Genomic DNA, 13,477 nt, shown 5'->3' with positions numbered 1-13,477 from the left:
TCCAGAGTCTTGGAAGAGTTGTCTGTATCACATACTATCAGCTTCACATCAGAGTCAGGTTCAGTTCTAGGTCTCCAGGTATTTCAGAGGCCCACTCAGGTAGGGAAGCCTTTTTTTTAAAAGGGGAAATATGATTCTAAAAGGTAATACTTTTATATTTAGTATCATAAAGTTTGTTTGGAAGTACCTGATAGGATCTCTTCCATCTGGGCTGTAAGTCATCCTTTGCAAGCTATCTTTTCCAATAAACATAGTCCCCTGGCTGTTAATTGTGGTACTTTATATTGTCTCCTAGGAACTCACTATGTAAAGATTTTTCAGTCAGGTACTCATTTTGCTTTATAGGCTTAATGAGAATTTAACAATAATATAAAAAATATCCCTTGACTAGAAGGAGCTCATTTAACCCTGAGCCAAAACTCATGGATTTCTAAAACTCATTTATTTCTAAGGGTGACTATTTGTTTTCCAAAATGTGTAGCTCTTACATTTAATAGAACAATCGGTAGGAATTGAGGTCAAAAAAAAAAGATTGAAAGCCTCAGAGAGTTTTACCAATTGAGTTTTGATAATGATGTTGATTCTTTCTACTAGACCAGAAAATTGAGGCTAATAGGCACAATGAAAATGATGTATAATATGCCAGATTTCACAAACAACATTTGAAATTTGTCCAGTGAAATGGCTACCTTTGACACCATGTAATTTCAAGGGCATTTCCTAAGCAAGAAAAATATTTTCCAACCATATTTCCAACCCACTGCCAAGTGACTAATCTGCAAGAAAAGGCTTCCATGCATTGAGAATTTGTGTAAATTGTCCCCTGAATATATTTGTATCCTTGAGAGGAAGACAGCTAGATAAAATACAGTTGGCAGATAGCAAAGGGACCTGGAATCAAAGAAAGTGGTCTTGAGGAGTATGAATAAGCTTTCCTAAGTTATACCTAGGTCAGATCTGACACCTCTGACATGTTTTGGCTGCTGTTGTGGGAGGTTTCCAAAAGTATTGTTTTCCCCAAATATTTTTTATCAGTATCCCCATAATGGTTTCTTGAGTGACTGCAGGATAGCTCTTTGGCCCCTAACAAAGCCCAGTATTTTACTTGAGTTTGGACAAATTGGAGTTTATCCCTTAAGAACTCATGTCCTTAGTATGCTAGTGAGTGAGGAGGTGTAGGTTGTCCCTGAGACTTGCTTCCTCAATGGGAGAACATAGCAAATGTTTGTCAACATATTGGCATGAAGCAGAGTCATGAGCAAAATATACATGGGCCAAATCTTAGTTCAATATCTATGAAAAATAAGTGGAGCTTTCCATGATTCTCTGAGACCCAAACTAAATTGACATCTTACCCACATAAAGGCAAACAGGTACTGACTATCTGGATGTATAGAAATGCTGAAAAAAGCAATACATAAATCTCTAACTGTTACAAGCTGTGGACTTCCCTGGTGGCTCAAATGGTAAAGAATCTGCCTGAAATGTGGGAGACTGGGGTTCAATCCCTGGGTTGAGAAGATCCCCTGGAGGAGGGCATGGCAACCCACTTCAGTATTCTTGGAGAATTTCATGGACTGAGGAGCCTGGAGAGCTACAGTCCATGAGGTTGCGAAGAGTCAGACATGATTGATCAAATACACACATATAAAAACTACATGTTTGGAAGGATTAACTTGAGAACAGTATGAGGGATGGGGACCACAGGGAGATGTGGTATGACTGTATTGTTTATGGCTCGAAGATCTTGAATGAAATGGCTGCCTGCATTATGAAGTTTGTGTATGGGAAGGGCTGAGGTGTTACAGGGACTTGGTCATGGGATTATGAGGCCCCTTTAGGGGTATGCCTTGGCAAGGGGACACATTTTTTTCTAGGGCTTCAGGTCTGAGAAGGTTTTGGCTCAAGGGAGGCAAAAATTTACTAGGGTCTGTTGTTCTTCAGTCACTAAGATGTGTCTGACTCTTTGCAACCCTGTCAACTACAGCGCACCAGGCTTCTGTGTCCTTCACTGTCTGCTGGAGTTTGCTTAAACTCAGGTCTGTTAAGTCAGTGCTATCCAACCATTTCATCCTCTGTCACCCCATGGACTATAGCCTGCCAGCATCCTCTGTCCATGGGATTTCCCAGACAAAAATACTGAAGTGGGTTGCCGTTTCCTTCTCCAGGTGATCTTCCCATTCCAGGGATCAAATCCAGGGAATGAGGAAGATTTTTATTTGTAGGAAGGAACTTAGAAACAGTATCTGAATGTGAAGTAATGTTTGATTCACAGACCTTTTGGGTTTCATGAGTTCATTGGGAGACTTCAGTAAATCAATTGAAAGAGGCTTCCCTCTCTATTTGCTTAGTTTCAGACCTTTTAGCTTCTAATTATACACACACAAAAACCAGTTTTGGAATTTCAAAAACTCCCTGTTGAGGTCAGATCAATTTTATGCCATGAAGTGACAGGACCAGATGCCATGATCTTAGTCTTTTGCATGATGAGTTTTAAGCCAGCGTTTTCACTATTCTCTTTCACTTTCATCAAGAGGCTCTTTAGTTCCTCTTTGCTGTCTGCCATAAGGGTAGTGTCATCTGCATATCTGAGATTATTGATGTTTCTCCTGGCAATCTTAATTCCATCTTGTGATTCATCCAGCCCAGCATTTTGCCTGATGTACTCTGCATGTAAATTAAATAAGCATGGTGACAATATTCAGTCTTGATGTATTCCTTTCTGCATTTTGAGCCAGTTTATTTTTCCATGTCCAGTTCTAACGTTTGCTTCTTGACCTACACACAGGTTTCTCAGGAGGCAGGAAAGGTGGTCTGATATTCCCATCTCTTTAAGAATTTTCCAGTTTGTTTTGGTCCACAAAGGTAAACTGGAGGAGGAAATGGAAAACTATTTCAGTATCCTTACCTGGAGAATACCATGGACAGAGGAACCTGATGGACTACAGTCCATGAGATCTCAAAGATTTGGACATGACTGAGCAACTAACACACACACACACAAACAGAGAGAGAGAGAGAAAGAGAGAGTCAAAGGCTTTAGTGTAGTCTATGAAGCAGAGGTAGTTTTTTTTTTTTTTCCTGGAATTCCCTTGCTTTTTTTATGATACAACAGACTTTGGCAATTTTATCTCTAGTTCCTCTGCCTTTTCTAAATCCAGCTTGTACATCTGAAAGTTCTCAGTTCATGTACTGTTGAAGTCTATCTTGGAGAATTTAGAGTATTATTTTCTTAGCATGTGAAATTAGTGTAATTGTGTGGTAGTTTGAATACTCTTTGGCATTGCCCTTCTTTGGGATTGGAATTGAAAACACATTTTCCAGTCCTGTAGCCACCACTGTTTAATAACATAGTTTTTTTTCAGAAGGTCAAAAATAATTTTTTTTTCTTTTTATTGTTTTAATACTTTAGGTTCAGGAAATCTTAAACATGTTTAAATTTTAATGGGAAGAAGTCATATTAGACTTCTAAAATTGTGTTTCTTAAAACTAGAGGCTTTAGGGACTTGCCTGGTGGTTCTGTGGCTAAGACTCTGCTTTCCCAATGCAGAAGGCCCAGATTTGATCCCTGGTCAGGGAACTAGATCCCATACACTAAAGGCTTTATATTATTGGATAAATAAGAATAAAATAAAAGGATAAATAACAATAAAAATAAAAATTTCTATGTCATATCACAACAGATGTTAGAGTCTCAGATTAGAAAGAGACTATAAAGTTTACTTAGTTTGAAGATATTAAATTCAATAATCCAATGTCAAATTTTTCTGGCATTTTAGATATAGAAAACATTGTAAAGATATGACATTTATATCTTAAAATTTTAAGATTGCATTTATTAAAATAATAAGCCGAGGTATATAATAAGTCTTCATTATACAATGAACTTTAGCTTAAAATTAATAAGCATCCTGAAACTGCTTTTTATATTTTGAGCCAAAATTTAAGAACAACAAGCCTTACTCAAGTCTGAGATCAAGAAATGATTTAAGAGGAAATGTGTAAGAACTGTGACAGTGACTTTATAAGGAGAAAATAGCATCAAACCAACATAACTGTTTCTCTCACAATTCAACTTCTCTTCAGCAAAAGTGACTTGTTTTCATATATAACATGAAAAAACAAAGCATTAGAAATTTTAGGACAGAAATCTAGGAATGAATATCAGTTCAGTTCAGTAGCTCAGTTGTGTCCGACTCTTTGTGACCCCATGATTGCAGCACTCCAGGCCTCCCTGTCAATCAAGAACTCCTGGAGTTTACTTAAATTCATGTCCATCGAGTTGGTGATGCCATCCATCCATCTCATCGTCTATCATCCCCTTCTCCTCCTGCCCCCAATCCCTCCTAGCATCAGTGTCTTTTCCAATGAGTCAACTCTTCTCATGAGGTGGCCAAAGAACTGCAGTTTCAGCTTTAGCATCAGTTTTTCTAATGAATACCCAGGACTAATCTCCTTTAGAATGGACTGGTTGGATCTCCTTGCAGTCCAAGAGACTCTCAAGAGTCTTCTCCAACACCCCATTTCAAAAGCATCAATTCTTCAGTGCTCAGCTTTCTTTACAGTCCAACTCTCACATCCATACATGACCACTGGAAAAACCATTGCCTTGACTAGATGGACCTTTGTTGGCAAAGTAATGTCTCTGCTTTTGAATATGCTATCTAGGTTGGTCATAACTTTCCTTCCAAGGAGTAAGCATCTTTTAATGGCTGCAATCACCATCTGCAGTGATGAACTCTGAAAAAATAATTTTTGAGGCTAGTTTCTAGCTCTGTTCTTTTCAGACTTATTCTCAAAGTATTTTCAAATTCTTCAGAAAAGACTCAAGTTCCTGTCATAATCATTTGCTAATGTACCTAGGTTATGTAAAAAAAAAAAAAAAAAAAGACCACCTTGACAGTAATTAGCTTTTTTACTTTGCATAGATCTTGTCAAATTCTATGTATGCCCTGTTTCATTTTATGTCGATGGTCTCACCAACCTCTAAAACTGAAAGCAAAATAAATTATATTTTTCCCTATCTTCTCTACTATTGCATCCATCACAACTTGAGTGATTTGAAAGATCATTTTCCCAATAACATTTCTCAAGCTATGAAATTCTTAATGAGGTGTAAAACTTTCTGCCCTAAGTACGTTATTTAACTTGTAGAAAGTTAATATAATGATCTGAATTTATCCCAGACTTGCTGGAAACCTATCTGGAGCCATTTTGCAAGGCTGTCTCTAATATCTTGACTTTTAGACATTTTTTATGTCATTATCAGTATCAGTCTGATACCAGACCAGAAGTATCAGGGTCTTAAAGGGACATTCTTGATCTGATTGCCAACTTACAGTTCTGACTCTATTCTCCTTAGTTAAATGAGAGTCAATAATATGCTCATTCTTGATTTAAAGATGTATCATTCAGGGAATTTTGAGACTTTTCTGTTCAGTGTGTTGACGTCTGAAATAATTCTGTTATTCTTGTCACATATGCCTAAGCCTGAATTTCTAAAATATATGCTGGAAAATACCATATTCTGGGGTTGTAATTTGCAAACTTGTGAAAAGAAGACAAATACTATAGCAATTTTTCTATTAACTATTTTAAATATTCATTATTGCTATTAAATATTTCAAATATTTAGAAGAAAACATGCAAATTCTGATGAAAATAACCATGTTACAAGGGAAAATATTATAGATAACAGAGAATACACATAATTTTAATGGATTTAGATTCATAAGCTTGTCTGTATATTCTTTGCGTGTTTGATGTATACAAAAACATCTTCTGGAAATAATACCAAATGTGTTTTTTCTTATCTAACTCTAATGGCTTTTTTTTTTTTTTAATTTGCTTACATTACACTGGCAAGGCCCTATAGAAAAATGTTGAATAGAAGTAGTACTAGTAGATTTTGTTGTTAATTTCAAGGTGAAAAGGATTCAACAAAATTTGATATTTGCTGTATGAATGAATGAAGTGGTTGATATAATTAAAAGTTTTCCTTTAAGTCCAACTTAGTTTTGATGCATTACCAACCATATATTTGATACTTTTATTTTTTTTTATTCATTTCTCTTTCACATAATTTTTTATATTTGGTTGCTAATATTTTCTTACAATTTATGTAAATATCTTTAAGAGAGACAATGACCATTAATTTTCCTTCCCTGTATCATCTTTTCCAGGTTTTGTATCAATGTTATATTTGCCTCATTAAAATACTTGGAAGACATGATCTCTTTTTCCACACTCTGGTGACAGTCTCTTTATTTTAGTTTAAATATTTTCTACTTATGTTTTCAAATCATTGCTATATTAAAGAATATTAATATTAATGATAATTATTTTCACATCTACCAAATACCTAGCTTTGGATCCATCCATCCAAAGATATCTGTAGTACCTGGTGGCCTGTTTCTAATGTTTGTTTTTCTCCCTGTAACTTCTTTATAAGTTTGCTACTTTTCTTTAATGTCAAGTGCTGTATGCACATACACAAGAAATCAAAGAATCTAAATAAGGTTATCTCTTTCTAGTGATAATTTATATTGACAGTTTGTTGGCATTTACATTAGAAAATCAACTTAATTCAATTGGAGATTTCATTGATTCATATCTAGGTTTCAGCCTTTGTATCATCTTGTCTATTTCCAGTTTCTCTGACTTCTAGGATATAGTTCTTCAGAAGTTCAGTTGAGAGTCCATTAATTTGCCAGAGTTCCCTGTTTTTGTTTGCCCTTAAATTCAAATTGTTATCTTTCAAGCTCTGTTTAACTTCTAAACGTACTATAACTATTTTTTACTCACCTAGCACATTTCAGTTCAGTTCAGTTCAGTTGCTCAGTCGTGTCTGACTCTTTGCGACCCCATGAATCGCAGCACACCAGGCCTCCCTGTTCATCACCAACTCCCGGAGTTCACTCAAAATCATGTCCATTGAGTCAGTGATGCCATCAAGCCAGCTCATCCTCTGTCATCTCTTTCTCTTCCTGCCCCTAACCCCTCCCAACATCAGAGTCTTTTTCAGTGAGTTAACTCTTCACATGAGGCGGCCAAAGTATTGGAGTTTCGGCTTTAGCATCAGTCTTTCCAATGAACACTCAGGATCAATCTCCTTTAGAGTGGACTGGTTGGATCTCCTTGCAGTCCAAGGGACTCTCAAGAGTCTTCTCCAACACCACAGTTCAAAAGCATCAATTCTTCGGCGCTCAGCTTTCTTTATAGTCCAACTCTCACATCCATACATGACCACTGGAAAAACCATAGCCTTGATGAGCACATTTAGGAATCAGCAAATAACCACTAAGAGAAAAGTGGCACACAATAGTGGCCATACCTGAACTTTCCTTCCTTATGGTCCCACATTTGCCCTCCAGTTCTGACCACCTTTGAGAACAATATCCATTCTTCCACCAAACCATATGGTACCAGCAGAAGTTCTGCTTAATTCCCACGTTATTAGCTTTTTAGTTTGTCAGACTCCTACTTGATGTTGCTTATATTTGAAACCTTGAGGAGGAAAGAAAACTTTGTGTGTAATTTTGAGCTGACTTTCATGAGTTCACCTTTATTCTAGGATCTTATTCTTTCAGATCCTAGCTGCCTTAGAAGCTATAAGTATATTCCAGTAGTTATTTTGATATTTTATGCAACTTTTTTTTAGTGTTCCTGGTGAGGGGTTTAGTTAGCAACAAGTTATTGCATTGTAAATGGAAGTACAATAATCCATGTTACTTTCTATCTTGAAATATGTCATTTATTTCCTTATTAATGTTAAGCATCTAATACAGTTTCATTTTTTAATTTTTTAAGAGCTTATTATCAGAGCACATGATTGACTCTGCTGGTCCTATCACGCATGTACATTGAGAGTGTTCTATATATAAAATATGTATCTTAATGTCTTTATTATGAAACAGCCTATAATAATATTAGATATAAGAGCCAAAATTAAGTATCATGGATTTTATGAAATCCTAAAACTTGAGGAAGCACAAGCTGGAATCAAGATAACTGGGAGAAATATCAATAACCTTAGATATGAAGATGACACCACCTTTATGGCAGAAAGTTAAGAACTAAAGAGCCACTTGAAGAAAATGAAAGAGGAGAGTGAAAAAGTTGGCTCAAAGCTCAACATTCAGAAAACGAAGATCATGGCATCTGGTCCCATCACTTCATGGAAAATATATGGGGAAATAGTGGCTGACTTTATTTTTTGGGGCTCCAAAATCACTGCAGATGGTGACTACAGCCATGAAATTAAAAGACGCTTACTCTTTGGAAAGAAACTTATGAACAACCTATACAGCATATTAAAAAGCAGAGACATTGCTTTGCTAACAAAGGTCCGTCTAGTCAAGGCTATGGTTTTTCCAGTAGTCATGTATGGATGTGAGAGTTGGACTATAAAGAAAGCTGAGCACCGAAGAATTGATGCTTTTGAACTGTGGTGTTGGAGAAGACTCTTGAGAGTCCCTTGGACTGCAAGGAGATCCAACCAGTCCATCCTAAAGGAGATCAGTCCTGGGTGTTCATTTGTAGGATTGATGTTGAAGTTGAATCTCCAATACTTTGGCCACTTGTTGCAAAGAGCTGACTCATTGGAAAAGACCCTGATCCTGGCAAAGATTGAGGGCAGGAGAAGGGGGTGACAGGATGAGATGGTTGGATGGCATCACGGACTCAATGGACATGAGTTTGGGTAAACTCCCGGAGTCAGTGATGGACAGGAAGGCCTGGCGTGCTTGTGGTCCATAGGGTCACAAAAAGTCAGACATGACTGAGCGACTGAACTGAGTTTTTCACATAATTATATATGTATGTTTTTGTTTAATCAGTTGGGTACAGAATATGAGTTAACAATCTCATATTTTTTGTCAGTCTTTTTGAAAATGACATTATATAATTTCTCGCAGTAAAAATCACCTACTTATATAAAACATTTACTAAAACCTCACAAGAATAGTAATTTAGAAACATATAATTAAATCGTCAAACTCAATGTCAAATTGATTAACATTTAAATAGTAATTCATTTTAGAGGTTATGTTTGTAATTTATCATTTCTCACTGTTATCAAGTTTATTATCTCCTAATAAATACAGATAACCTATCTTTTAAATTTCTTTAAAGTGAGAAAAATTTACAATTCATTTATTGCTTCTTAAAACAAATCATTTAACCCCAAATGGTTTTTTCTGACATATTAATAATAATGGACATAAGGAGAGAAGCTTAAATTTAAAACTAAACTTTGTATGTAGTTCTGAACAATTGGTGACACTTTATAAACTCCATCTTTTTGTGTGTGGTTTGCAGACTGTCAGAAACTAGCCATTTGCTGACACCTCAAAGTGATATGGACTCTGGTAGCTCTGAAGAATTCTATCAGGCTGTGCACCATGCTGAGCAAACATTCAGAAAAATGGAAAGTTATTTGAAGCAACAGCAACTCTGTGACGTTATCCTGATTGTTGGGAACCGAAAAATACCTGCACATAGGTATAGTAATCTGTCTTTATCAGAAATATGAATTCATATATTTATAACGATGGTCTGGTGTATAGAGTTCAAAATACTCTACAAGTAGGGAAATAAGAATCCAAGATTTTAAGGATGTCTGGGTAATTTTATTGGTGAGAGTTATAATGCCATGTTAAGTCATCTTTTTAAGAAGTAAAGCAAATGTAAATAGTTCAGAAATAACTCTTCCAATAAGGTTGAAAAATACCTCATTTTATTGATTCATTGCTGAATCATACTAATTGGGAATCAATTCTGACTTAGGAGTATGTCTAAGCTCTGAAATGAGATATGCTTTTCTGTCAAAATTGAAAGAAAGCCAGGTTATTTTTGGTATACACTGTTTATTTCAACTAGGACATCCAATGTGATATCATAGGAAATTCATAGTGATATCTTTATTTTAAATGTATTAAAAGTTCCTTAATTTGTGACATACTGATATTATTTCTAAGGCTCAATATATTCAAACATTAATGTATTTTTAAATATTCCTTATTATTTACTTATAAATAACAATTTTAAGTAACATGAACTAGATATCTGATTATTTGTGTCCTTTTTTGATATACTATTAGTTTATTTTTGAAAATTCATTAAATTTGATGTCGAATTTTTTCCTCAATTTTTCTATTTATTTTTTGAAATTTTTATGAGAAAATTTAAATTTAATTTTTGATACTAATTATTTTAAATAGTTGAATATATGGACAAATTGCCTTAGCCTACCTTGATGTATGCCATTTAATACCATTAATACTGATGAATAAATAGAAAACAATAAACTATGGAAAATAAATATTTACAATGTACCTCTCTTTCCCATATTTTTAAACTTATATTGCATTATCTAGATAATACATATGCACCTAAGTGCTAACTATTAAAAGAATTCCAAAATATAAGGCTATATTTCTATTATGATAAGAATGTTAAATCATGGGCATTGCATTTAAACCAATACACTAAAAATGCATAGGAAAGAACATTTGACAGTAAATAAGTAATCTAGATCTAATTCTTCAACTATGACAGCAATTCTAATAACACAATAGTGATAGTCATTAAATTGTGTCCAATTCTTTGTGACCCCAAGGACTAAATCATGCCAGGCTCCTCTGTCCATGGATTTCTCCAGGCAAAAATACTGGAGTGGGTTGCCATTTCCTTCTCCAATAATACAATATTCACACTTATTTTGCAAGCACTTCAATGAAATTGCATTATCATTACCAATAGAACAATTGTATTATCATTATTATTGAGACTGTTGCAATATGGTGTGACAAATATGTAGATTATTCTAACCTATCATCTAAATAGCATCTAGATAAAAATTCTGTTAACAAGTGATTTTAATTTTGTAATGTAGCTAAGTTTATTTTAATTACCCACTAGTTTAATATATATATATAAATATTTGTTCAAGAAGACAGAGGGAATCACCTCAAAGTATGTTAACAGATTAAATTCTCATTAATTTTTTGGAAGCAAAGCTTTATATAATTTTAGTAATCTTATTTTATAGACTTTTATTGGTACTAATTTAGTATTTCTCATTTGAAGCAATTTTAACCAGTATATTGGGCAATCCCCCATATTAATTATATTCTATTATTTTCCATATTACTCTTCTTATCTAGACTGTTAATATTATTTTCTAAATAATTTTGTAAATTATGCATTTATTTTATAACATGACCAAAACATAAGTTTGTTTATCAGTTTAGATTACTGGAAAATATATCTTAGCAATATATTATTTATATGATTAATATTCTAAACATTTAAATATTTTATGTATTTAGCAGATATGAAATTTGATATATTATTGTCAGTTATGTACATTTTTCTTAATATAAGAAAATTTTACCCTATTCACTAAATTTATTTAAATTAGGATTTATATTTTCTCATTCTGTAGTTTAAAGCTTTAGTACTATCCTTTCAGCGAGTAGATATCTAAGTTAAACATATATTAACAAATATGTGGGAAAATATTTATCGGAAGCTTGAAAAAGACAAGCACTGTTTTTAATAATTGCAGGTATATTGCACCTCCTTGTTTCTACCTTTGCAAAACAAAATGACTATTATCAATGCAAAATCAGATCTTTGCTTTAAAAAATAATAATCTTGGTAGTAGTAACAAATGAATGGATTTTAAAGTCATACTGTTATATTTTGATTAACACAATTGAATATTGTCTTTGGACAAAATATATATAATGTCTCAGTCCTTAGCAGTGAATAATATGTGACTAATAAGGTAAGTTCAAATAATGGAAAAAGAAACAATTTGCATTAAAATCTCCTATTCTGCCTGAAAAGACATTGCAAGTTAAATAGTCATTGACAAAGATCATGTGTGTTTTCTTTCATATTAATTGTCTTCTCATTTGAAACTTTCAAATCAATTCCCATTTAAGTTAACAGATTATGACCATTACTGTCTTCCCATACAATCTTTAGTTTATGTGATGGCTATATTGCATATATATATTTAACCTGATGTAAGTCACAACTATTTATTAATGAAAGGCCATGTCTTTATAGGTATATTTAGATTATTGTTAGGCATATTTTTAAGAATATTAGCTCTGAAAGGCTAACAGTATTTAAGATAACCATTAATATATTTTCAGAATTAAAAATAATAAAAATCTTGATTTTATCTGTGCTTTAGTTTCTCTAAGAAATTCTAAAATACAAACTTCTTATAAATGGTCCAGATTAATTGGTTAGCAACTAACAAAACAAAACATTTGAAGGTAAAGCTCCAAATTCTAAATATAGGGATTTTTCTTAGGTAGGCTGCCTATTATTAAGCACGTCAGATACTGAAAATTAGACTGGCAAACCTTGTATGTGAGACAGCAAAAGAGACACAGATGTATAGAACAGTCTTTTGGACTCTGTGGGAGAGGGAGAGGGTGGGATGATTTGGGAGAATGGCATTGAAACATGTATAATATCATATATGAAATGAGTTGCCAGCCCAGGTTCAATGCATGATACTGGATGCTTGGGACTGGTGCACTGGGACGACCCAGAGGGATGGTACGGGGAGGGAAGTGGGAGGGGGGTTCAGGATGGGGAACACGTGTATACCTGTGGTGGATACATGTTGATGTATGGCAAAACCAATACAATAATGTAAAGTAATTAACCTCCAATTAAAATAAATAAATTTATATTTAAAAAATAACTTAGTCAAATTTTCAATAGTAAAAGAATTAAGGAGTTTTCATGGCTTACTCTCTCATGATATACAAGTATATAATGAAATACAGTTAAGATTTTGGAAGTTTTTTTCTCCCTTTAGCCATCATTAAGAATAAGTGCCTTGGATACAAGTAAATGAGAAAATCTTAAAAGGCTAACTTTCTGTGAGTTGGAAATAATGGCGCTTTTAATTTTATGTGCATAGAAAAAGTGTGGAAGAATCTAAAACACAGTCAACAATCTTTGTTTTGGGGAAGTAAGGCTCCTAGACACGATAAAGGAGGCACTGGAATTATTGTTAATGTATAAACATGTATATGCTTTGAACTTCTTCGTATGAGCATTTCAAGATCAAATAAATTCTTAAGTGAAAAATAAAATGATATATGATAGAGAAGAAAGGATCTTGCTCTATAGACCAAAACATTGGGTATCTCAGGAAGCAACATATTCTATTTTCATCTTCCTGCAGGGGCTTCCCTGGTGGCTCAGATGGTAGAGATTCTGCCAAAATGTGGAAGACCCAGGTTCGATCCCTGGGTTGGGAAGATACCCTGGAGAAGGGAGTGGCAACCCACTCCAGTATTCTTGCCTGTAGAAGTCCATGGACAGAGGAGCCTGACAGCTACAGTCCATGGGGTTGCAAAGAGTAGGACACAACTGAGTGACTAGCATTTTGACAGTGTATCTATTTATTTCAAGAATATATTTGTATCTATTTATTTCAAGA

At 34.2% G+C, this 13,477-nt stretch overlaps 1 protein-coding gene across 2 annotated transcripts in view; it reads left to right on the top strand.

Annotated features, from left to right (window-relative positions):
- KLHL1 (kelch like family member 1) overlaps positions 1 to 13,477 on the top strand; it is a 500,583-nt gene that overhangs the window by 163,176 nt on the left and 323,930 nt on the right. The window contains exon 2 of one of the 2 annotated variants that reach the window (XM_040266858.1): positions 9,319 to 9,501. The exons of the other annotated variant lie outside the window; for it this stretch is intronic. Coding sequence (XP_040122792.1) covers positions 9,319 to 9,501 — 183 coding nt within the window. The remainder of the gene's footprint in view (positions 1 to 9,318; positions 9,502 to 13,477) is intronic. 2 annotated transcript variants of the gene reach the window in all.

Source organism: Oryx dammah, unplaced genomic scaffold (assembly GCF_014754425.2).
Source record: "Oryx dammah isolate SB20612 unplaced genomic scaffold, SCBI_Odam_1.1 HiC_scaffold_24, whole genome shotgun sequence".
Classification (NCBI taxonomy): Eukaryota; Metazoa; Chordata; class Mammalia; order Artiodactyla; family Bovidae; genus Oryx; species Oryx dammah.
Note: the sequence above shows the minus strand (reverse complement) of the source record. Positions and strands in the feature narration are given on the sequence as shown.